Source organism: Epinephelus lanceolatus, chromosome 1, assembly GCF_041903045.1.
Source record: "Epinephelus lanceolatus isolate andai-2023 chromosome 1, ASM4190304v1, whole genome shotgun sequence".
Lineage (NCBI taxonomy): Eukaryota > Metazoa > Chordata > Actinopteri > Perciformes > Serranidae > Epinephelus > Epinephelus lanceolatus.
In genome coordinates, this window is record NC_135734.1 from 28,290,243 (window position 1) to 28,317,634 (window position 27,392).

Here is a 27,392-nt window from a genome sequence, read left to right on the forward strand (position 1 = left end):
CACATACTTAAAAGACAACCCTGTACCTACAGAGGTCTACAGCGTCTAGTCCAAGCAAGTACTGTCCTGTGGTTCTCAGCCCCATTCTGATGAAGTACTTTGAGAAACTTGTTTTCCAGCACACCTGCAACAACATCCCAACCAGCCTGGACCCTCAGTAAAAAAAGATCCACAAAGGACGCCATCTCCACTGGCCTCCACTCAGCCCTCACATCTTGAAAATAAAAACAGAATTTTGATTTTTGTATTTCAGCTCAGCATTCAAAACACTCTCCCACATGAAATTGATTGGCCAACTTAGCACTCTGGGCTTGAGTGGCCTACACTGGATATTGGATTCCCTTGCAAACAGACTTCAACCAGTTTGGATTGGTGGTAATATGCCCTCCGTGTTGAACACCGGAGCCCCACAGGGCTGTGTGATCAGCCCCCTCCTGTTCATGCTGTACACCCTGGACAGCAACCCCTGACCTGAAGCGAACTGTGATTTACAGTTTGTGCACGACACCACCAAAACGGTAAATTAAAAGCAACAGTAAGACTTCATATTGGTAGGGAATCAAATAATTTTGAAGGCAAGCACGGATTATCCACTAGGACTGCACGATATACGAAAAAAAGTTGCAATTTGATCACTGGACCATTTTAGGGCGGTGCTCTAGGGCCCCCTCCTGTTCAGGCTGTACACCCTAGACTGCAACCCCTGACATAAAGAGAACTCTGTTTTGCAGTTTGCATATGATACCTCAGATGAATTAAAAAATAACAAAAAGGGAGGAAATTTAGGAAGCAAGCACGTATTATCCACTAGGACTGCACAATATGTAAAATAAATAAATAAATAAATAAATAAATAAAAATCTCTGTTGCAATATGAGTCATGATTTTAATGGGAATGGTAAACTTTGAATTTCTGTGTTGTTGAAAAAATACATAAATAATGATGGGGTCGGTATAACAAGTATGTTCCCTTACATCTGGAATATGATTTGTAGGCCGGGGCATCTCTGTAGCCCATTTATAATAACATGTTGTGACACATTTTACCTTCATCAAAACAATTGCAGCTCCTGGGATTTGGATAGTGCACTTGGCTTTATTACAATTTCAATAATTTGATTGATTATGCAGGCCTATTATTCACGGACCCTGTGGGGCAGTGCCCTGGGGCCTCAAACCTCAAGGGGCTCCCAAATCCTCACCAACTGTGGCCTCACCCTGTCTACTGCTTCTTCTTCTTCTTCTTCTTTTAAACTCAGTTTAAATTAATTTTTGTTAAAATACGAATCAGTGGATGCAGAATTACTTTATTAACAAAAAAGGAAAAGATATTTAAATATAAAATAAAAAATATTATGATTGGTCCGCTGGCTGTGTGTGTCATGATGACGGCGATGAGTCAAGTGACCGTGGGAACTCAGAAGGCGGAAACGGTGGGAAAGTTTGTTATAAGTAAACAAATATGGATTAAAAGGTGGCACAGTGGAGCATCAAAAACAAAATGCTTGAAAAGAAAAGGACAGCAGAGACATTGTTCTTCGGAAAAATATACAAACTATCCCGACTGTTTTTAAGAGTCGGCTCGCGAGTGAAGAACGTAGCTAGGACCATGCTAGTGTTGCTAGCTAAGAGGAGGACAGTAGCCGTTACCAGGCAACAGCCATTAGTTCAGCTGTCCCACCTCGACTTGAACCGGACCAGCAGCTTCCAAGAGGACCTGAGCATCAGCATGACACTGAAGCAGAGAACCACAGCGTCTGCGGGTAGGATACCAGTTTTAGCAGCCACACAATTTATCTGTTAACGTTACATCTTACCTCTATATTTCAGTCATAGGCTACTTTTTTGCTAACCATTCAAGTGGTGTAAAAAGAGCTGTTTGCTCTCTGTCTGTCCTGTCACATCTGTCCTCTCAATGCTTTAAAGACTTGAAAGCATCTAATAAGCTCTGCCTGTTTGTTTATATCCTGTATACGCCTTAAACGCTGAGTAAATCCATAGAAGATTGAAATAACTTACTGGTTGAGCAGTTCTGTCATAGTAATTATATTGTGTGTGTGTGTGTGTGTGTGATTGATGGTAATATGTGAATCATAGATATAGGGCTGGGCAATATGAAGAAAATCAAACATCATGCTAGTTTTTAAACAGAAATACTTAAGGGTGTACCTTGCCTCTCACCCAATATTGGCAAGGACAGGCTCCAGCCCCCCTCCGTGACTCCTAACAGGATAAATAGCTATGGAAAATGAATGAATGAATAAATATATATTGACCTTCTCTACATAGAACTGTATTGGTGGAGTTGGAGCAGAGTGTGCTTGTGTATGCCATGGAGCTACACGTTGTAGGCTAACGAGTTAATATTGTGGCCACTGGGCCAACAAAATATTGTTGCAATCATGTGGTGTAAATTCAGTGTGATAGAAGATATCTACAGACGTTGATATTGTCCTTCAGGCTGTGCTCAAAGGCTGTAGCTGTAAGTGTAAATTCTGTATAAGCCATGTGTTTGCAACAGATAGTAGCCTCCGCTAATAACTTATAACCGTAAGGTTTGACTACAGCAGGGGTGTCCAAACTCTTTTGAATGTTGGCCAAATTAGATAATGTGAAAATACCTCAGGCCCAGCTCCTTCTTGCATCATATGGGTTTTTAAAAAAAGAAAATGGTAGCATGTCTGCTGTTAGCTAACCATTAGTTTGCTTCTTTACCATCTGTTTATGAAAACACATTACTTTTGCTTGCTTATAGATCCTACATAGTACATGTCTACAAACTGTATGACAGTCCTGCCATCCTAGGGTAAATGAAAAAAATGCAAAGTCATCTTGTTTGATTAGGCCTAACTAATGATGTGTGGTGCCCCACATATAGTATATTGTGAAAGACAAACCATGGGCCATTTAAATTCGGTCAGCAGGCACTGGACTTTGGACATGCCTGTACTACAGGATTGAGTGTGTGTGGAAGGGCTTCAACATTTTGTGGCCCAGGGGCCTCTGCTTTCTTTAATTTGTGCCTGCTTGCAGGTAGTTCACCTAGAACAATCAACTGATCAACATCAGCAAAACCAGAGAGCTGATTGTTGATTTTTACATAAAAGGAGACAAAGACACTTCCCCCAGTTTGCATCATTGCAGCAAGTGAACAGTTGTAGGGTCCTGGGAATCAGCATCATACAGGGAACCTTACGTGGTCATCACACATCTTGGTCTTGGTTAAGAAAGCTCAGAAATAGCTATATTTTTAAGCAAAACTTGAGAGGGCTAAATTCCTATTACAAGTTCTTGTCAGCTTTGACAGAGGAGCAATAAAAAGCATCCTGACTGGAAACACAAAATTTGGCATGAGATGTGCAGTGAGTGATTACGACCACCCAGAACGTCTCTAGTACACAGCATCAGTGATATTAGTAAGGTACCTGCGTAGTCTAAAAGGTATTAAAGGATAGCCCCGTCACCCTGCTGCCATCTGGCAAACAATAGAAGCATCCACTGCAGTGTCCCTTCACTACAAAGCAGCTACTTTCCTCACAACACGTCCTCCATACTCCACCATAAAAAATGTTTTGTTTACTTGAAATCTTGCAATCCTGTATTGCGCAATGTCAATGAACCTTGAGACTATTATTACCAACTCTCTATATTCAGGCAAGTTAACACAAGACAGAGTTCTGGGATACTATTTAATTGTTAATGTCAGTAACAAGTGGAAAGTATTTTTCCACAGAACATCAGCATTTGCCTTATTTTTCCTTTAAATGAAATCTTTCCAAGTGATTCATCATATTTCCCAGTTAAAGTTGTGCAACAGTGAAATCATCGAGGCGTCTCTGCAGGGCAGACTCAGCAGGCATGAGCCAGCAGTCCAGTGTCGGGTGAGAGTCGATACTGTAGTCAACAGCATTGGACCTACAAAGGAAAGACATAAATAGTCATGCATCTTTGTATAATACAAGTAGATTAGCTCTCTAAGACAGCTTTATTTTTTAGACCAACTGATATGTACCTGGTAACGTCAGTCTCCTGGTCTTTGATCTTAAGTTTTGTTGAAGGAGTTTGTTGCACCTCTTCATACACTGCGGGCTTCAGAGCTGGACACACAGTGGACAAACAATAAAGCAATGACACTGAACAGCTGGCACTTAAATAGACACAGCACTTTTGTTTCTTTTAATTAATTGTTTTTCCATCAATCACTACAGTGCAAACAATGATTGAATATATTGTTAAATCATACAAACAAACTCAGCCTTTTCACCCACCTAAAATTCCTTCAGTGTTGTTGTCCGATGGCTGCTGTCTTAAAACTGGCCAGAGGAATTTTGTACCATCCTTCACATGGATTAAGATGACTATTCGTGTGTCTCCAGCTGTAACATCTATTTCCTTGTCCTGCCTAATCACTGTCAAACTAGAAAAATATGCACCTTGTCTTAATTTTCATTAAAGGACTTAAAAGACCAACTGTACATATCATTTCACTTATCTTGGCTGATTACACCCATGCTCAGGATAAAGAGGTACAAAGCAATGCCGAGCATTATGTGAGGTCACCAGTATCAATGCATCATTACGAATGATGATGGTATAATATGTCCCAACCTGCAGGTGCCAGAAAACACACTCCTGAGAAGAGGTCTCATTAACCAGATAGAAATTACCTGTGTGGGTGTACGTGGGTTTGCAGAGCCATAGGTATCAGCTGCAAATAACAATTTATATTTGTGTATATTAGTGAATTAAAGACAGATTATTATTATCAGTGGCCAGTAGCATAACATAAAGAGTGGAAATGGGAGAACAGCTAACAGAGCTCTGTTTAAGGGCTCTACACACCCCACACCAAGCTGACAATCGGCCGTTGGTCAATGCCAGGCCATTGGTGAGTGTGCGTCGCACTAGTTTTTGCGGTGTGCCCTACACTGGCCAGGCCTAGGCTGCTTTTTTTCTGGCCAATTCAGTATGTTGAATCAGCGTCATAGTAAGGGAAACCATTGGTTAATGAAATCACTGACTGGCAGTTCAGCTCAGTGCACCAGAAGAGAAACTGAAATGAGGAAAGCAAACAAACAGCTAAAGTCAAGAGGGCATGGGGTCAAAATAAACTTTTAATATAACAGAAGATTATTTTCTTCAGCCACTGAGCTCTTAAGCAGAAATGGTTTGTAATTGTGGTATTGTTTGCTAGCGTACGATCAATATCTTGTGTTTATTCAACATCTGGTTGTGTTGTTAATGTGCTAATTGGCTAACTAGTGTCTTGAATCCGTCCTGTCTGTCCATGATGTATACTAGCCACCGCTGCCTTATTATTATTGTTATTGAGAGTTATCTCCTCTCACACAGGCACAGAACATATGTGCTAGTTGGCCATTGGCTGTAGTCTAGTCTGTTGCGACATGAGGCAACTCATCTGTCGGCCTTGGTCACCACTACATCCTTGATGTGGGTCTGGTGTGACAGGCTTTAAGGGTCAGGAAACCTGCCTACCAGCATCTCTAAAGCTCACGTTGTATCTCACATGTTTAATTTGTGCTAATATTTTGGGTAAAAAACAACATCCAAATCCTGACTGTTTCTTAGTCAGGACCATCACAATGCAAACAGTCACCTTCCAGCTGTGATATGATCCTGTCCAGTGTGGCGTGTCACTGTCTGTCCCTCTCGTACAGTGATTTCATTGGCGTCAACCTCAACTTGCAGGTCAGCCTTGACGTGGATGACAATCTGTTTGAAGCCTCCATACACCACTGAATCAAGCTCACCATTCACAGACAGCTCTGATACAGAAGAGAACAAATGCAACTCAACACCATACCAAATGTACAGATCTTTCACTTCAGTGAGAGTACCAGCTCAACAGTGCAAAAAAGTACTCCATCACAAGTAAAAGTCCTTCATTCAAAATCCTACTTAAGTGAAAGTACGGAGGTATTATCAGCAAATTGTACTTGAAGTATCAAAAGTACAAGTACTCTACTGTAACCCAGAGGTACTTAATCAAGAGGTTAGGCCAACAAAATGTTGTGAGAGAACCAATTAATGGGATCAAAAGAAAGAAAAAAATGAAGGCTTGCTATGTAAATTTGCTTTCATTTTTTTTAACTTTTATCCAATTTTTCCTTTTTTGTAAAAAAAAAAAAAAAAAAAGGGAAACTTTTACCTCTGTAGGCCCTGAGTAGTAACATTGCATTTATTTCAATGAAAACATTCAAGAAGTTTAGAGGGGGAATGTCACTGGGTAAGTGACAAGGGGCTTAAACAAGGCTCTAGCCTAGATTACACTACGAGGCCGCTACAAAGTCCCTTTTTCGCTGCCTTTGTGTTTTTACGCAGAACCAAATAAAGTCGGCATTGTCGGCACTTTCTAAACAATAACTGTGGCATAGCATGGCAATGACATTCATTTACCATCCCTGTGATACGGTGGATGATCTTGTCCCGTGTTCGGAGGGTGACCCGCCCTAATCTGCCTTACTCTGCCTCTGATTGGCTTACCCTGGCATTCTTACTGTATCCTTAACCAATCCCACATCTCTTGCCTAAACCTAACCAGTGCAACCAAGAAAAGCAACAAGTACTTGCCAGTCAGAAGCAGAGTAAGGTCATGCCTTTGCTCTTCTAGGAAATGCGAATTTGCTCTCAAAACTTCATTGTTTTCCCAATTTGCATAGATTTTCAGATGCTGTTCCCCTTTGAGTTAGCTGCTAACTGCTTCTAGCTGCTTTTTAAATCTCCTGGTGGTGGGTCACATGCATAAGATGATCCCAAGATCCCAACCTGCTGGCTGTCCTGTTTACACAGACCTCGTTTGGGCGGATGCATTACTACCTCAGCTGTCAGCTTAAAGGCGAGACAACTCTGTCCCCCTGTTCTGTGATTGTACCTTCATATAAAGAATGGTAAGGCGGAATGACGGTGCGAAATTCCTGCCTTTAACAGTCAGTGTGAAAGGAGCTACTGCATTGTGTTTAATACACACATGTTTTAATGTAGTACCTGTATCTGTCAAATAAATGCATTGGAGTAAAATGTGCAATATTTCCACCAGAAATGTAGTGAAGTAGAAGTACAGAACAAAAAATACAAAAGCTCAAGTAAAGTAAAATTACTTCAAAATTGTACTTTAGTACAATACTTGAGTAAATTCATTCACAGTAGTTCATTTCCATTACTGCAAACAGTGGTGTCTGCACATGATATAACTGACACAGGAAGGATGAAAATAGAAAGACTTTTTTTTCTATTACACATGGAGTGCAAAAGGTTTTATTGACAAGGCTATTAAAGGAATTTAAGGAAACTAGTGAAGGCACAAAGAGGAACATTACTGACCTTTGTTGGGATGATGAAATAGTTTGAGGCGAGTGTCTCCAGTGACATCAAAGCACAGTGGAAGCGACATATTCTCAGGTTTTATCAAAAACCTGTGGGAAACAGGAGCTACAGAGGAACACAGAGTCACAGTATAACATGTTTGATGATGATTATCCAGAAATACTGGCTTTTATGTGGTGGTGATTAATATGTATCATGTGAGATTAACAAAGTGAAGGCGCACCTTTGCTTGTGTGACTGACACAAAGAATGACAGACATGTACTGCTATCTTCATAGACTTGCAAGATTTGAAGAACAATTCGGTAACTCAAATTATCTTAGGCCGCAGATATATCTGCTTTTTAACTATGCGTTTACTTAGACAACCAGCTGGGTTGTCAACGGAATTATTATTACATACTTGCCTATGTACTATGCATGTTACGGGAGGATTCCACTAGAGGGCACATCAGGACTTAAGCCCGGCATACACTGTACGATTTTTAAAATCTTATTCTTAATACCAGCTCACACTGTACGAGTGAATCGTCTGCGATGTGCGGCCAAAGCTCATGATTTATGTGCTCACACTGTACGTTCCGATCATCAAGCACGATCAGAGAGCTCACACTGTACAGGTGAAAACGGCTCGTCGGCCCCTGCTGACTGTCCTGCCCGTTGACAGCTGTCAATAAAGATACATTTGAAAGCTCCGATTTGTTCCGGAAGTGCCATTGTTGTCAACGAAGCAGGACAAGTGGTTTGCTATGATGATTTGCGCTATACTGTGTGCTGAAATGTCCAAAAAGAAGAGGCATTGGCGCATATGGACTCACAGATGGCTTGAGAGACGTCGACAGTATGGTTTGTCCATTTTACAACAAGAGTTGGAGGTAAGCCGGCTACAGCCAGGTGCACCCTCTGTGTGTGTGTGTGTGTGTGTGTGTGTGTGTGTGTTGTACCTCGTCTAGCACGCTAGCTTGTATGTTTGTTGCGCTTGCTTGAAAATGAGAGCAGAAAAAACTTACCAGGCAGCTGAAGAATATTGGCTATCTCCTGCCAGCGTTTCTCTCGTTGATAGCGGTCGTGGTAGGTGGAAGAAGAAACGTCGAACAGGCACTCATACTGTTGCCACAGCTCAACCAACCTGGTCTCCACATTTACAGTCCACCGACGCATCACCATGGTGATCTATGTCTTCGCGCAGGCGCAGTGAGGGATAAACGCACAGATGTTGGCGAATCAGCTCGTGGCTCTGCTTCAACTGTGCGAATGTCTGTGCTGGCCGACCAAAATTTCATCCCCCCCCCCCCCCCCCCCCCCCCCCGTACACTGCACGGCAAAAGACGCACGACGAAGTGGAAATCCAGCCCGAGCGTCGGCATGTCGTGCGTCTCAAAAATCGGGTCAAATCCGGTAAAAAATCGGACAGTGTATGCTGGGCTTTAGACCGTATAGAACATCCAGATTGGCACAATGTAAACAGTAAACACTCTACAAAGCATACAAGTAAAGTTTTCTTATGCAACAGAAATAGATCCATTACTATACCATGAAATACATCTATGAGATACTTTACCTTCTGTTTCTGGCACAGTGGTGGCAGCCATTAGGAGATCTTCATCAAGCAAAAAAAAATACAAAAAAACAAAAAACTTTTTTTACTGTTTTCTTATACAACAGAAATAGATCCATTTTATAAGAACCATGCCATGAAATACATCTATGAGATACTTTACCATCAACTGGCATATCTGGCACAATCCTGCCGACAAACCCTGTGGACATTTCATAAGACACATCTGTACAGTACATTTAGCCAAAGATACACATTTATATTACACAGCCTTAGATGATATTGTATTAACTGACGGCATGTTCTGACATCTAATGCTTTGTTCACACTACATGATATTTTGTTTGTTCCAACAGTCATTATGTCAGATTACGCGATTGTGGTGTCATAAAATTGTGCTGCAACTTGGCCAACAGACATGAAAAACTATACAATGGTTCACAACCAATCATCCCAGGTCATCCAGATTATCGTGTACGAAACTCATTGTTCATGATCTGAGTTGACACCGTACAACACTGCGTCAGGCTATAATCGGGCTAATGTCGTGTAGTAGGGCTGCACCTAATGATTACTTTCATTGTCGACAAATCTGTCGATTATTTCTTCGATTAGTCGACTAATCATTTTATCGAAAAATGTGTTATAATGTTGAAAAATGTCTGTCTGTCTCTCCCAAACCCCAAAATTATGTCATCTAATGTCTTGTTTCGTACTCACACCAAAGGGTTTTACTTCACCGTCATGGGAGAGTGTGTAAAGCTGCCAATATTTGAACGTAAGAAGCTGCAATAAGAGTATTTTGGGGTACTTTTTTAGTACTTTTCTATGAAAAATGACAAACCAATTAGTTGACTACCAAAATAGTCACTGATTATTTTAATAGTCGATTAGTCATCGATTAGTCGACTAATCGTTGCAGCCCTATCGTGTAGTGTGAACCCAGCATACCCTTAGCTTCAAAACAAACCACTAACTAGACACATTATTCTAATCCTCACCAGATAAGCACAGATTTAATCTGATATTGATTTAAATGCACACAAAATTACAATAAGAATTTTAAATCAAATTGAAACATGTTAAAGTAAAAGTACATCCTTTTCTGTTCTGAGAATTCTGTAAGCTAATGAAGAGGTGAGGGAAACTTTTTGTACTGTTTTCTTATACAACAGAAATCGATCCATTTTATAAGAACTATACCATGAAATACATCCATGAGATACTCTACCATGGCTTGGCGTAGCTCCAATGACCCTGGTAACTTTTACAGGCATTCGATAAGACACACCTGTAAGTACATTTAGCCAGATATACACATTAATATTATATTTATATTAAGCCTTAGATGATATTCTATTAATTGACATAATGTTCTGACATCTAACCTCAGCTTCAAAACAAACCACTGAATACACACATTATTCTAATCCTCACCAGATAACCACAGGCTTAATCTGATATTGATTTAAATGCACACAAAATTACAATCAGAATTTTAAATCAAAATGAATCTTGTTATGTGTTTTTCATGTAGATTTCACCTACAAATTGCCACAATTCATAAATTGTTTCCCACAGGATTTTGGGAGACTATTGGGGGGGGGGGCCGCTTTGTGCTTTTTATGTATGAAAAACACTAGTGGTTTGTTATGGTGAAGGGTTACACTTAAAATAAGGATTAGTGGTTAAACATTTCAGTAATCAAAAGAAAAATGGCTAACGTACTGATCTGCCTCTGGAGGGCCAGTGTTTCCCCTATGTGAAATATGACCGCTGCTGCTGATTTTTTTTTCCGTCTTAGCTCTTTAGAAACTACCGTTATATTATTTGGCACTACGGACGCTTCATATCGAGGCCTATAGAATAGTTCTATACCCTGCCATTTTATAAAACAAACTAAATAGCCTTATGTTATTTATCTTATTTACATGACGGCATGTCATATCTGTCTCTACATGGTTGCACGTTTACAATTCTCCTCTGCTCTCTGTGTCGCGCACGGCGGAGTTTCGCTCCAACACACACAGGTGAGCACACTAGAGCGCGGCTCGGGCCGCATTTTCCTGACCAAACCTGACCCAAGTTCGAGACAATTATAACCGAGCCCAGCCTGAGCCCGTAGCACGGCACTAATTGAGTGGAGCCTGTGTTGTGTTCAGGCGTTGTCACGTAAATAACAAATTCCAGCACTTGAATAGACCATAGCACAACACAGTAGGGCTGTCAAAAGCACCATGAAATTGAGTTCAAATATTTTTGAATTAATTTAGTAGAGTTCGAATAATATTTATATAATATAATAATATAATATAATATTATTATTTTTTTTTTACAAAAAAAAAAAAAAAAACACACACTCGGATTTAAACACCCATTCTGACCTCACTGAAGTGCCAGGTCTGACCAACTTCTGCCTCGCTATCTTAGCAATGTTTGGATACTTCAGTGCGTAGTTTTCCACCACAAGAGTGGATCCTGGTCGGCTCGTAGTGGTGACTCATTCTGGTAACGTTTCATCTCTTCTTCAAAAAGGGTAGGCAGGGAGGCAGCAGGTGCAACACTCTCCCTGTATGTCTCCCCGAACACGTCACACATCGCGGACAGCGCAGTGGGTGGTGTTGGCGCAGCGGGCTCCTCCATCGGCGCCTCTCCCTCCATTGCTGTGTCCCTCTCTGGCCCGGCTTGTGCGCGAGCCATCTCTGCCCGAACGGGATTTGCCGTGATATACAACATTATCAATAGTATTGATTAATTATTAATGATATTCGAATGATCAAATTTAGGTTCGAACTTATAAAAAATATATATATTCAAATATATATAACTTCGATTTTTTTTGACAGCCCTACAACACACCAGCATGTTAAGTGGGCCGAACTCGAGTAAAATTTTTGATTTGTTATCTGCCCCCATCCGTAGTTGAATGCCTCTGAGACAGACCCATTTATGGCAACCCTCAGGCAGGCAGCTAGGTGCTCTCCCTGCAGCCTGTTGCAGAGATAAGTTTTGCCCTGGAATGGAGTAACTACCATAAGCCAAATGAGAAAGAAAAAGTTTTCAGAGCTTAGGAGAGCGACGTCTGTGGTGAGGAGGAGGGAGCCAAAGAATTCTCAGTAGGCTCTCCAGCCGGTGTGCTACAGAGTGGGGGCTGCCATAGTCTCGTCAATGTATGGGAAACACTGTAGTTTACATTTTGACTCATAAAAATATGAAATAGAAGATCTTTCTTTTCCCCAGGAGTATTAGAATATATTCCACCTCTTGGGAATCTTTTGCAAAACACCTTTTGTTGTATTTAACATATTTGGCTCTCCTAAAATTGATTGATTGATTGGTGAAGGTATGTGTGGCCTGAATTCTTTTTATTCAAACATGGGTGGTTGGTACCATAAAAACAAAAACAATAGGATGGATCAGAATTGCAAAAAGAAGTTCACCTGAATCTGGTAACACTGCATCATACAGGAGTAAATCATCGTAGTCGTGAGCTGGTTGTCCTGGAAAATGAACAGTGAGATTGAAGAGTTACACACCCGTTATCATCTAGCATGTACATTCTCTGGAACAAAAATACAACTTTGTTACAAATAGCCTATAGCTACTAATATTTAGAAAACTTGTATTAACTTCAAAAGACTAGGATCACAGAAGCATTCATCAAAGAAAAAAAATTCTTAGATTATGAATTTAAATGTGTAATTGTGTGAAAACTAAAACTATTTAGAAATTACAAGACCCTCATTTTGTCACTGCAGGTAAACTATCCCATATAGTTGAAGACAGTTTCATTGTAATTATGAAAGATTATGTTGCATATTATATATGGGCACTAACCTAAAGAATTATGGCGAGGTTTAATGTTCATTATAATAATGTAATGCTCAGCCTGGTCTCCCTTGCAAAATCATTCAAATCAAATCAATCAGACAAAAGAGCTGGTGGTGGATCTGAGGAGAACGAGGACACCAGTGACCCCAGTTTCCATCCTGGGGCATAACGTGGACATCGTAGAACACTACAAGTATCTGGGTGTGTTCATCGACAATAAACTGGACTGGACTAAGAACACTGAAGTCCTTTACAAGAAGGGACAGAGCCGCCTCTATTTTCTGAGGAGGCTCCGCTCCTTTAACATCTGCCGGACTATGCTGAGGATGTTTTATGAGTCTGTGGTGGCCAGTGCTATTCTGTTTGCTGTGGTGTGTCTGTTTGTTGTGGGGGTGGAGCTGGACTCTTTGACAGCAGTGTCGGACAGGAGGATGCTGTCGAAGGTGCGGGCGATACTTCAGCATGGCTCTCACCCTCTCCACAACGCTCTGGTTGAACAGAGGAGCACCAGGAAGTGCCACAGGAAGTCATTCTTACCTGTGGCCATTAAACTGTACAACTCCCCTCTCTGATGATCGGACTCATTTGGCTATTTATAAAACAAAACAAACAATATAACTACTCATTCTCATTTCATTTATAATGCTATAACCATTTCATTGTATATATTTCAGATTGTCTACTTTACTATTTTATTATTTATTGTATTGTCTACTTTAATATTTTATTTTATTTTATTTTAATGTCTACTTTAATATTTTATTTTAATGTCTACTTTAATGTTTTATTTTATTTATTTCATAGTCTATTTTAGTATTTTATTTATATCTTCATCTTTATCTCTTGTTTCCATTCATGCTGTATTTCTTTTTCTACTTTGCATGGAGCATTGGAACAAAAACAATTTCCCCCCGGGGATTAATAAAGTATTCTGAATCTGAATCTGAATCTGAATCATTGCTTGGGCAGTGGCCCCCTGGCATCAGACATGGACACACAATACGCCCTTTAGCATCTGTATTAGATGCAGCAGGTTTTCAGCCAGGTCCAATGTAAACCCATCTGTGACATTATAAGGCATTCAGAGCAACGACGTGGTATAAAGAGTGGCACGTGAAAGGGAAGGTGGATGGGTCACAAGACTTTGACCGTGGAGACTGGTGTTTGTATCCCGTGTGAAACAAAAAATGAATGTCAAGTTATTTTAGGGCTGGGTGATAAAACGATCTCAAAACAGGATCACAATAAAATGTATGTCAATGATGACGATAAACTATTGTCATTTTTACTTGATGTGGATAGACCTAGATAGATCCAAACAGCGTGTCATACAGCAGAAGTTAACACACAGCTGTCAATCAAACTTTAGTGTTGGGGATGCGCATCATTGTACACGCCCCTTTTTCAGTGCAACGTTTGTGCCGGGATGAGGAGGAATTGAAAGTAGCATGGACATAATGAAAAAAGGGTGAAATGAGTGGAAGTGAGGAGCAAAGCAGCAGTGAAGCTGAAATAGAGCTCAGGTTAACCCTCAAAAATGGATGAAAAAGGTAACACAACGTCAATAATTTGGAAGTGGTTTGGCTACTGGAAAGGTGACGACACACTGACAAAGATGGTCTGCGTAATATGTCGTCGGTTTGTACTAACCAGGACAAGAAACACAACAAACCTTTTCCATCACCTGAAAAGGTGGCATCCCAGCGACTACGCTGAAAGCATAAAAATTTGGGCCAAAACTGCAGTAAGTCCATCAACAAATGTCGCTCAACGGCCTAGCACCTCTGCTGCTGTGGGCAGCGCTAGCAGGGCTGCACCAAAACAGCAATCAATAGTGTCCTCTTTTGCCGCCTGGCCCTGTATGAGAAGCGATCGAAAAGGAGTAGAGATATAATAGACGCAATGTCATACTTTCTAGCCAACGGCATGATGCCCATAAGCACCGTGGAGAAAGACGGGTTCAAGAAATAAATTAAAATGCTACAATGCAGGTATGAGCTCCCAGGCAGGAAATATTTTTCCCAAACTGCTCTGCCCCAGCTATACGGCGAGTGGCGTGGGAAGCTGGAAAATCATTTGGTTTCTTCAGGTGTCAGACATTATTGGGATACTTTTCAAACTTGCAGCATTATATTGTGATAAATATTGCTATCGATCAATACGGTGACTATTTGCGTGATAATATTTTTTGCCATATCGCCCAGCCTCAAGTTATTTTGTAACATGAATCGTTAGTCACATAAGTCAACTAACGTGACTAACAGCCATGACTTTTTCCTAACCCCAACCAAAGTTGTTTTGTTGCCAAAACCTAATTGCCAACCGCCTATATCAAGGTACAACTCAAAAGGCTGCCCCTGGGTCCATATGATGATACAGGGGGCTCTGCCCACGCAACAAAATATGACGGGTCTAGGTATGAGATCACATCGCAGTGCTAAAAAAACAAGTGGAACACATCCATCCAGTCCAGGTGGGAGGTAATCCCCCATTACGTTCAGGGTTGGCCTTAAGGTCCTCTGATTAGATACCCAAACCACCTGAAGAAGCTCCTTTCAACACAAAAGGAAAGCAGTGAAAAAACTCATTTGTTTGTTCCTAACAAAGGAGCTTTTTTCAGTCTCCTGCTTTCATTCTCTGACAGACTCATATTAGATCAGACTAACCTCTTTGACCCCACTGCAAAGAATAATAGATCATCATTACACTGTATGTCCTTTGTCATGAATGAAGATAAACTCGGGTGTCACTCCAGAAATGTGAACAAATGTCCACTATACAGTAAAATACACACAGTGTGGTGTCGTCATGTCAGAACAGTGCACATGTGGCCCTATTTCATACCCATGGAGACACCAGCACCAAGACCAGCACCATCACCACCGCCACCACCAAAACCAGGTGCTGTTAAAAGAAAAAGAGGATAACATGATATTACAATACAGTCGTTAATTTACTTTGGAATAGTCATAGTCATGTAAATTAGCTTGCAGCCTTTGAAATATGTTTTGGGGACTGACCCCCAGGTCACTACAGTTTGAATCATTTGTACTTGTAAATAAATTGAAAAAACTTGTGTATGTAACTTTTTGATGTGTGTGATTACAATCCTCCAGAAGCATATGTGGAGTGCAAAAGTATATAAAGTACAATATGTTATTAAGTGATCAGTAGTGTATCTATCATGTCAGCATGCTGCAGATGTGTACCTACTGTATATCTGTCTTACCTGCTATTAAATCATGCAAATGTGTATTGACAAACAGACTCAATAAGAGAGATATGTTGAAAAGGAGATGAGGGATACTGTTGATTGTCCATCGTGTTTGTGTTGTTTACGTTTTTGTCCCTTACGAGCAAAAGCGCCGTATATCCCGGGCAAGGCCGCCACAGGAGGGGCCGGTAGCCCTGGTGTTTCACCTTCCTTGGGTTTATGGAGCACGTCTGTGGTCTCCCCCTGAGGCTTGGTGACCACCATGGATGTGAGGGGGGTCACAAAGCTGTACTTCAGCGACAGCTCCAAGGCCTCTTTCTTCACGTTCTCCTTCTCAGGTCCAGATAAAAGCAACCTGTGTCACAAATTGTGCACATGTTTTAAACATGACAACTGACATGACAGTAAAAAAAGACCTTAGCAACCAAGCAAGGTAAAAAAAACTTAAGGCACCTCTGATTCTATCTTAACTACAATATGACCTAGTTTATGGTGCTAAATGAAAAAACTAACACACCCCAAGAAGAGCGAAAATGTCTGTGCTTCTTCTGACAATCATTTTCTGTTTTTTTGTTGAAATTATCCTTAGAGTCCTAGTTAAGGTTTCCTCAAATAAAATTGGTTGCACAAAACACGCTTGAGTCTTCTCCTTAAGGTTTCCTTAAAATGTCGACTTAAGTATTTATGGTTTTCTCCTTGTCTTGGTCTTATACTTAAGGAATCCCTCGACTGTTGCACAAAAGACCTTAGCAACTAAAGCAAGGTAAAAAAAAAAAAAAACTTAAGGCACCTCTGATTCTATCTTAACTTCAACATGACCTAGTTTATGGTGCTAAATGAAAAAACTAACACACCCCAAGAGGAGTGAAAATGATTGTGCTTCTTCCTACAATCATTTTCTGGGTTTTTTTGGTATTTGGGGATCAAATTTACTTTGTAGTTTGTGCTTTCTATGATTGTATTCCTCCAGAAGTTTAATCTTTTCCTCCTCTGAACAATATGGTTTCCTTGTCTTCTTTTCCTCTGCCATTTTTTCACCAACTATAAGCCAACTTTGTGAGATGATAACAGGCACCACAAGCGTGAGTCCGAGCAAACAAACAATCTCCATGGAAACTTTTAGCACTGTAAAATCTCTTTCAACACAGTTAATTCATTTTTCTTTAAGTAAGGAGACATTTTAAGGGATTCTGTGCAACTCTGTAAGTTGCTCAGCTAAAGAGAGGTTAAGCCTCAAGTGTTTTGTGCAGCCAGTCCCTGGCTTGTAACGGCAGAGTGTGTGCTAATGTTTTCTTTGTTAGGCATCAAAAATGAGGCAACATTTTGTACCGTGGTGGACGCAGCCAAAATAATGCTGTGTTTAACCTGCTTACAGGACTTTATCCATGTTAACACATATATTTAGAGTTGCTCTTTTTCTATATTGAGGAAGAGAGGCGTTAGAATGTGCTCTGGAAATAGCTTTTTCACATTTCTAATTGGCCGACATCTCCTTCCTCTGTGCCTAGTTTTAGGGTTAAGGTTATGCACTGGCAAGTGCTTTTGCGTTTTCGTTTGGATGAAATTTTTTTCATAACAGTGTATGCGGATTGAATTTTTTTTAAAACATAGGAGGGAATCTGCCACTGCTACCAATATAAACTGCATGTGTGCACTGCAATACTTGAAACGTGAACGGTATAACAACAGTAACTAAGAGGTTGGAGCAAATTTCTAAACTTAGGAAGAGCAAAAAGCTAAATTCTCACCCCAAACCTAACTTTACAAAGGAGTTCTAGAAAGCATCCTGACTGATAGTAACATAGCAAACTGCCGTGAGATGTGCACGGTCCAGTACAGGAGGGCTCTGCATTGGTGATTAAAATTGACTAGAACCATACTGAGCATTATTATTGGTGAGATAACGTGCCTGTGCAGAGCCCAAAGGATACTAAGAGACAATACCCACACCAGCCTGTTCACTGCTTTTTTCTGCCAAGTGATACAGAAGACACCTAACTCTGCCGCATCCTTCGCTAAAATGACCCTGTCATAAACCTCAGCTCTACATATCACTCATGTTTCAAATTTATATATGTGTATATATACATATATATATATATATATATATATATATATATATATATACTACATGAAACTATTCTGAAATGCTGGTTTTGCACATTGCACAACCGTCTGCACTCAGTCCCACTATAGCCAAAGTTTTCTGTTTCCACGGCAACTTTTATTACACTGACATTACACATACTGTACATGTTTTCTTTGAGGATACACAGTTTCTGTAACTGTATATCATCCTTGTAAATACAAATATAGTTTTCCTTTTTATTCCTTAATAATCTTGAATCTCTATTCTTTTCTTCCCCCTATTTTATTTTTATTAAATTCTTAAATATTTGAATATTTGTTTATACATGTTCTGTGTGTGTAGTTTGAAGGGAGCTTCAACTGCATTTAATTTTGCTTAACTTTGAACTTGAAGTGTCAGCTGACTGACACTAATAAACTATGTGAAAATGTGATGGTCCTATTTTATGGACTCAACAATTTATTGATTAAATTCAAAGAAAAGGGATGCAGCTCTTCAATATATAATGGATTCCAAACAACAATTAAGAGAAAAGGTGGTCGCCATCATACTCACTCTTTTTCCAGAAGCTGTTTGACTGTGAGGTAGGCCCAAACCCTCTGAATGCGGTTGTCAGACACTGTTCCAGTGGACTCCACGGTGGCATTTGTCTCAGAAAACGTTAGCCTTCTCCTCCCCTGTCATAGGTCAAATTAATTTATATGTGCAGGGGCTTTCAAAAACCTTTCAGGAGATTATGTGCAGCGTGCAGCGATCTTTACCGAAATGGCCACAACTTGTGGAGTGAAGGTTTCAACGTCGTTGTCAGTGATCTGACCGGCCACCACGATCTCAGAGCCGTTATAATACTGGCTGAAGTTAGTCTGGGTGAGATTAGTCCCACCTAAATAGATCATTGTCACATCTGTCAACAGGGGAGTGGCCACCTCTTCATAGAATCCCTGTTGACACACAGTATGGACACTGCATGAATGCTTAATCTCTCCACAGCCAACCATGATCTAAACAGCTCAAAAAATTAAGGAAACATGTAATCATCACAGTACAACACCAAGTCAGCTAAACTTCAGGGATGTCAATCTGTTCATTCAGGAAGCACAAGTGATTGTGAATCAGTTTCACCTGCTTTGGTGCAAATGAAAGTGACAACAGGTGCAATGGAGAGGCAAAAGCAAGACAACCCTCAAAAAGGGAATGGTGGCCACAGACTCTCCTGATCCTTCCTTCTCTAGTTTTGTGTTCTGCTAGTGTTCTTGTCACTACTGGTAGCATGAGGCGGTACCTGCAGCCCAATCAGATTGCACAGGTAGTCCAGCTCCTCCAGGATGGCACATCCATACATGTGGTTGCAAGACGGTTTTCAGTGTCTCCCAGCACAGTCCCAAGAGATACCTGGAGACTGGCTGTTATATGAGGAGAGCTGGAAAGGGCCGTAGAAGGGCATCAGCCCAGCAGCAGGACCGGTATCTGCTCCTTTGTGCTAGGAGGAACAGGAGGAGCACTGCCAGAGCTCTACAAAATGACCTCCAGCAGGCTACTGGTGTGAATGTTTCTGACTCTGACTATCAGAGCCAACAGTTCCTTGACCACTGTTAGGTACTGGGATGAAATAGTCAGAGCGATTGTTAGACCTTACGCTGGTGCAGTGGGACCTGGGTTCCTCCTGGTGCAGGATAATGCCTGGCCTCATGTGGCCAGTGTGTAGGCAATTCCTGGATGACGAAGGCATTGATGCCATTGACTGGCCCTCTCGTTCCCCTGACTTAATTCCAATTGAGCACCTATGGGACATTATGTATTGGTGCATCTGACACCGCAAAGTACCACCACAGACTGCCCAGGAGCTCACTGATGCCCTGATTCAGGTCTGGGAGGAGATCCCCCAGGACACCATCTGCCGACTCATCAGAAGCATGCCCAGATGTTGTCGGGAGTGCGTACAGGCACATGGGGGCCACACATACTACTGAGTCACATTATGAGTTGCTGTGATAAAATTCCTTTAAGTTTGATCAGCCTGTGATTTCAATTTTTACTCTGATTTTCAGTGTGATTTTGAACCCAGCCCTCACTGGGTTCATGATTTTGGTTTCCATTGACCGTTGTGATCTGATGCCTGATTTAAGTGTTCCCTTAATGTTTTTGAACATTGTTTTTTACCTGCTGAAATGTAGTGTATCACACGATAAACAGAGTAGTGAGCAAGAGATTTCAAATACCTTCAGCTGTAAATCAGCGTCTGAGTCTTCATAAATCCGTCGTGCCACACCATTGTTCTGCAGTGACATCTTCTCAAGGAACTCAAAATTGACATCAAAACCAAATCCAAGACAGTAGAGTGGGAATTTGTCTGCAATAGCTCCTCTGACATTTGACTGGATTATTTCAATATTTGTCACCCCTGCAAAGATACAAGACATGCAGCTTAAAAAGACAAATTCACATATACACATTTTATACACTTAAATTTTAGTGTATGGATTTAGGGGGATATATAGGCAGAAATGGAATCGAATATAATAAGTGTTTGAAGTGTATAAACACCTGAAAATAGCAAATGTTGTATTTTTGTTACCTTAGAATGAGCTGTTTGTATCTACATGGGAAGTGGGTCCTCGTCCACAGGGCCAGCCAAGTTGCACTGCCATGTTTCTACTTAAGTCCATAACGGACAAACCAAACACTGGCTCCAGATAGGGATATTTGCATTTTTGCATTTTCACGTCAGCCACTGTAGTTAGCAGCCCCTCCGCAACAAGAGTGGAAAAACTCTGATTTCTTAACGTGAAACTGCTTTATTCATTGTTTTTTTTTTATCAGTCTTTATCACTGGGTCTGTTTGTTTTTCAAGTGCTGGGCTAGCAGCTTGTCTGTGATGAGCTGAACAGTGTCAGAGAAACACTAATTTTTATGTGAAACAGCTTTATTCAATATTTTTTATGGGTTTTAATCAGTGGGTTCATTTGCCCTGGAGAGGGAGAGACCTTTGGCTCTTGATAAAAACCTGTCAAACAAGGCAGCAACAATGCCAGAAATTTAAACTGGAGAAGATTTAGCTGGTTGCAATCTGCAATCCTAACCACTAGATGCCACTAAATCCCCTGGATCTTACACACCATTCCTTTAGCTGGAAGTAATGGTGACATTATTTTCATTTAAATGTTCATAATTGTCATAGTTTCACAAGGATGGCTTATACTGTAGTTTGTTGACAGGAGATGGTATTGAGAAAAAGACTGCAGTCAGATCATTTAAAAATGATGGACTGTGTCATTAGGGTCCTTATAATCTTTTTTTTTAAGTATTTGTGCATGTGTTTGTGTGGATGTGGGTTTTATTGTAACCTGAGGTTGGGTCTCCATCAGTGAGAAGTATAAGGATAGACGCAGAACCTTCTCTTGGGTGTGCATTCAGCATACGTGCTCCTTCTAGCACTGCTTTGTTAATGTCTGTGCCTGAAATGAAAAGAAAAAGTTTCATTGCTGCCATTAGTGAAATGTTCTTATGGCTTCATAAAATATTTATTATAAAAGAGATAGTTATGGTCCTTGATTATGATTGGTTGAGTCGTGTTCAAAATAAATTACTCAATACGCGCACAGCTGTAACTGCATAACAACAGTATATTAACAATTAACTGTTTCAGAAAATTCAAGATTTTGTTGTAAATTTTGATTTACTGGGTAGGCTAAGCATGAATAAGTTTTTGAAAGAGACGGACTGGCTAGAGAGCTGGAAAAATCAAGAAGCAAATTTGGTGCCGTCACAGTTGTGTGTTTGCTGTTTGAGTAGGGAAAAAATGTTGCTGAGAAGGACACGACAAAACATCTCACCACCAAGTGCTAACGGAGGAGGATTTTCACAAAATCAAGCACTCTTAGGCATTGAATCCAAACACACCTGAGGGTCTTGTCAACACAATTGAGCATAGCGTTAGTTCAGACAGGACATGATGTCAAGCTCAGCTCACATCCCAGCTACATCAGCTTATCTCAAACAGCCCAATCGACTGATGGAGCAGCTGATTGATGGAAGGGAGTCAGCTGATAGATCACATGATTCCTGTCTGTGCAACCAATTGGCAAATCTCATTCAGGGCGCCCTATTTAATCTGCTCTGGCCTGCCTACTGTTGCTGCTCTCCGCATTTTGCTTTACAACCTGCCTCCACCCCAGCTCCTCCTTTTCATGTTGTGGCTGACTTATCAATGTCATTTCTGTATGTCATTGATGCTGCTCTGTTCTGTTCCTGGGGGGTCTTTGCTGCTGCTCTTTCTGCTTTAGGCTTTCCATGTAAGCAGATGGAAGGGCAGATAGGTGTGCTCTCTCTGTCTCAAGCTTTCCACGTAGGCGCATGGAAGGGCAGAGAGGTGTGCCCTCTCCGCGGCCCCAGAACGGAGCCATACCGTCAAATATAATACTGCAAATGTAAATAAAGTTTTCTTTGACTGAAGTTGTCCTTACTGAAATCTGTTTTGATGTGCAGCCTCTTGTAGGAGACAGAGCCAAGTGAAGCCTGAATCATTCATCATCCGCTAGTACTCAATGCTGTCGTTCAATGAAATCACAAAAAAACAAAACAAACAAACAAACAAACAAAAAATGTGAAGATGCTGGCAAAAGAAACAGAGAGCCTATAGGGACTTATGTTTGAGCAGCCAGGGTGGCCACTGTGTCCTGTCGCTGCGCTGAAGAAATGCCTGTCGGCACAATCCACCGCCCTTTTATCCTCGTCCAAAGTGGATAAACTACACCAACGATCCATTGTAGGTTAACAATGTAATTTTAAGCAGGTACACTATTTGTAAAACAGCCGTCGCTTTCTGTTGTGTCCCATTCTGCTGTATTGCTGGAGAACTACTTTGCTATTTTGGTGAAAGATTGATTTTTTTTTGATCAATGAATTATTGCTTTTTTATTGCTGTTTATTTTATGAAACTTTGGCGTACGTAGTTACTGTTTTATGAAGGCAGTACGCTGCTTGAGGCTGTGATTTACAGTGATTTGCGAACAGCTAAGGGCCGTTAATGCTGTGACGCAGAGTAGAGTGCCTTATGCCACTTTGCTGTTCTAAAAACACTTTGAACCACTGCCATTTTTGACTTATTGCTTAATGAACCTTACCTCCTCTGTCTCTAATATCCCGTGCAAAAGCCTTGGCACTGTCCAGGTTTTTCTTGTTGGCCCGAACAAGTTCTCGTTTCCAGTGAATAATCGAGTCATCAAAAGTAATTAGACCAAAGTGGTCCTCCTCTGCCAGGTCGTTCAAGATGTGGAGTAAGGCTATTCGGGTCTGGGCAAAAACATCATTCACACATATGAACTTTTATCCACAAAAAGTCACCATGAAATATTATCTGTTTGACATGTCCTCAAATTGTGTATGAAATAAAGTTTTCTGTGAAGTGAATCATAGACAGTTGAATGTCATAAACTAAAAAAGCTCCAGTTCTACAGCTGTAATCTGTCACAAACACACACTCTTTAAATAACCTACCTGTTGTATTTTTCTGCCGTGCATTGAGCCACTACGATCAATAACGAAGACTACATTTTTCGGTATGCGGGTAAGACTAGATGGAGCAAAGTGATGAACAAAGTACCCATCTGAAGTCTTGGGGGAGAAAGAAGAAGTTCGATAGGTTAAAAAAGATTGTTGAAAAGACGGGAGAAGATAAAATTTCTGTTTCACTAAATACAATGTTTTTTAACAATGCTAATAAAGCACTCAGAGCCAACAGTCTTCCAGGAAATGGACTCTCACTGTACCTTGATGTCTCCCAGTGAGGTGTCCCTGTTGACATCATAAGTGATAACCAGATCTCCATTTATACCCTGCTCTCCACAGCTGTCACACGTTTTCTGTTGATCCTCTGTCGGGTAGAAATACACCCACGCCTGGAAACAGGACGAATCAGGTTACAGACTCTTAATAGGCACGAAAGTTGATGAGCAGGTTTTATTGGTCAAAAAGAAGATGCATCTGTCTTTTATTAAATTGATTAGTTTCAACTTTCTTGTCTCTGCACAGTGTTGGGCACTACTGGGACAATACAATGCAGTTTGACATCAAACTAGAAAGTGAAAACTGTTGTAAAAGAATGCCGTATGGCCAATGATTATTATGGCTCCAGTAGGCATAGGATAGTTGAACACTTGGGGCAGAATAAGAAGCAACAGAGTTAAATAGAGAATTTTAAATCACAGCATGCTGTACCTGTTTGTCTGTGTGTGTCTTGGTGATGGCATTAGCCAGAGATTTTGTGCTTAGTCCTCCTTTAACCTCGATGAAATTGATGCCGGCTTGCTCATTAATATGCACATCAACCTGCCAATGAGAATAAGTTAAATAAAAGAGAAGTTCTGACCATGAAGATGTTTTCACACTGGTACTGTTTTCCTGAATAGATATAGATGGGGAAAAACACACCTTGAAGTCTTTGACAGGCTGCATGGGTTGAGCGTGGATTTGCAGCTCGTACTTGCCGAGCCTGCGTTTCAGCAGTTCCTCATATGTGAGTTCAAAGGTGACCTTTTTGTGAGCAGCCACGTTCACGGAGGTCTTAAATTCCTCGAGGGTCCTCCCTACAGAACTGCAAGAGAGAGACGATAATCATTGCAGTAAAGCATTGGTTTGGTTTCCTTGTGATCCCTTAAAATGAAACAATACCTACTTATTGCGTATTCATGACCCCTAATTGCCAGAGGTTTGGAAGCAAACTTAAACATTTGAGAAAAGTTAGAAAAAAATTGTCATAATTTTGTTTTCTTTTCCCCTTTCCTTATCTCGAGGGACACAGACACACAGCTCTTCTACAAAATGTGACCAAAAAAACAACTTGTATAAGACCTGGCAGTAAAGTGATCCATTGATCCATGTACCTGACAATCCCAGCGCTTTGGCCTCGGGACACAGCCTCAGTGTACTGCTGCTGAGCTTTCTCTTTACCTTTCACAACACCATCGTACACTTGGCCATCTATAAACCTGAGGGAGATCAAGGAAAAGTCTTGGTTTATATGCATACGCCTAAGTGGCCAACGATTTATTTTCATGACTCTTAGATCTAAAATTCTTAATGTGCAAATACTGGTAAATATTCATCTTTGCTTCACACACATTCTGAATTTACTGATGAAGGCGTTCTTGGGAATCCGGACCTGGAATTCTATTTCCTTTGACTCGTCCATTCGATTGGCCACGCGGCTCGTGATAACAGTGGTTGCATAACGACTGCTCACTGTGGAGTTGATGTGAAAGCTGTAGATGTCCCAGTTGTCCTTGACAAATACAGGTAGAGGCACATTTCACAATAAAATAAATGGCTTGGTTGATCTTGTTGGCCGACGACCAGCTGACCAAAGATCAGATGATAGTGAAAAACAGCGTTGGTTGGTTAAATCTCATTGGTCTAACTGGAGAAACACCCTATTCTCTTTATTTTTTTTAAAACAACCGTGTAAATTACACATCTGTCATTACTCTCTAACCGTAAACAAGTTTCAACTCTAGAATTTAATGATTAACATCATAGGGACCAGCTTGAGTTAAGTCACCTCAGTGTGATTTTGCAACAGATTTCTGGCACAACAATATGAGTAATACACTAATACACACACACACACACACACACATTTACTTGCATACATATGAACAATATGAAACAACACTAAAGGTGAGAGTTAGCAGGTCGTTCAACCTGACAGAGAAATGCAGTCATACAAAAAAAACAAAAACAAATCAAGCATAAGCATCACATATTGGTTCCCTAATGAGCAGTAAGATATTGGATAGTTTCAGTTTCCTTGCAGTGTGGTGGTTCTCCCTTTAGATCTTGTGAACTTACCTTGTTTGGCAGTGTGGTAACCAGAGCCAGCAGCAGCCCAAGGAGGGTGATTTGCACCACAGCTCTCGCCATCATAGCTCCCACCAGAGTGCAACTCAGGCAGCTGAAACTGTCTTTTAAACTCAAACAGACAAGGACAACATGAATGTGTACATAACGTTTTTTTAAAAGGGCAAACTCCTCTTTCTCTCGCTCTTGTTTCAGTAACTCACTTGTGCACCCACACAGAAAAACACGTTCCTGTTGTCGGTATAGTGCTGGCGGAGCGCACCAGATCGATGCTCTGCCACTTTTTTTTTCTCCAAGTGAGGAAACAGAATATTCACATTTTGCCAGTTGAATAATTTTTAAGCGTTTGAAGATCCAGTAATGACTAAAGCATATACCCAGCAAGAGGGCCAAAAAGAACTGTTCCGTACCATCCCCATTTTTGGTCCCCCCTCTGTTGGGGTACCTAGCACACAGATCTGGTACTAAAAGGTGGAGCTGTGAACACTGCAGTCTGTTGATTGTCAATAGAGGACGGTCACTCTGCTCAGGGCTGAGTTGTGGCTGGTTTTGAGGCTCATGTAACCACTGTTCATACCATGGAGAGTTTTATTAGCAGACTGTAACTATAAAATGACATGAGGCTTGGCTTGGCAATGAGTAAGGAGTGGATCTTCAAGTGTTTATAGTAATTTAGACCGGTTTATGTGAACTGTATATAACCTAATCCTCAAAAAAAAAAAAAAAAAAAAGCGTCATGGAGCGTCCTTCCTGTTCCCGTGGGCTCCGGCAACACCAAACTTCTGAGTCTGTCTGAGAAGGACTAAATGCACAAACCCGCTCTCTTTACATATCCCATGGAGAGAGACTCTCACTGCAGCCTGTTTTATTTTCTTATGAAAATGTTGTTGTGCAGCCTTGTTCTGTTGATGATAGACGAGGTGCAGACTTCCATCTGTGTCACTAATGAGGAAATACAGTCCTGGACGGAGCAGTGAGTGACAACAACCCTGCCCACATTTCAGAGTACAGTTTGCAGTTGAAACGCTAGGGTCTAGGTACCATGTCTGAAGGGTTACTGTTGGTTCCAAAGGTACCATACCCGAAAGTGTTCGGAGGAAACAGAGCTTAACATGGCCAGTAGTTACTGGTGGGGGAGGGAGCTTGTCTTGTCAGTGGAGGAAAAGCACTTTAAGGGTGAAGGGTTCGGTCCAAGGACTCACCGGGTTTGATTCAATAGGGAAAGGTAAAAGCATTGGGAGCAAGTCTAGGTATGTGGAAGAGGTGTGGTGTGAGGTAGGCAAGACATCTGAGGACTGCAAAATAAACCTGCAGAAGAAACAGCTTAGCTCACTCTTCCTCTCCAGGCTACCCATGGGTTGTCTCTCACCTTGAACTTATTGATTTCCTCAGTTTGGCCTCCAGCTTCCTCCTGCAGGAGTCCTTGCACTTCCCCAGATTCCTCCCTAGGTTAACCTGTGTATTCCTTAGTTGTCTGTCCCCAGGCATTAAAGCTTTCTCCTT

General features: G+C 41.0%; 1 protein-coding gene across 1 annotated transcript; it reads right to left on the reverse strand.

Moving 5' to 3' along the window:
• Positions 1 to 3,675: 3,675 nt before the first annotated feature.
• On the reverse strand, positions 3,676 to 27,392 carry LOC117257228 (inter-alpha-trypsin inhibitor heavy chain H3-like). Its single transcript, XM_033627237.2, has 24 exons — positions 27,259 to 27,392; positions 25,881 to 26,001; positions 25,154 to 25,314; positions 24,917 to 25,021; positions 24,465 to 24,627; positions 24,252 to 24,362; positions 23,804 to 23,932; positions 23,532 to 23,648; positions 23,159 to 23,327; positions 21,380 to 21,490; positions 20,255 to 20,436; positions 18,797 to 18,976; positions 18,591 to 18,712; positions 16,087 to 16,301; positions 15,577 to 15,636; positions 12,342 to 12,401; positions 10,133 to 10,192; positions 9,065 to 9,103; positions 8,905 to 8,943; positions 7,342 to 7,449; positions 5,618 to 5,786; positions 4,269 to 4,417; positions 4,013 to 4,097; positions 3,676 to 3,915 (listed from the first exon to the last, which is right to left on the reverse strand). The coding sequence occupies exons 1-24, from the start codon at positions 27,375 to 27,377 to the stop codon at positions 3,801 to 3,803; spliced, it is 2,889 nt and encodes a 962-aa protein (XP_033483128.2). The 5' UTR covers positions 27,378 to 27,392; the 3' UTR covers positions 3,676 to 3,800.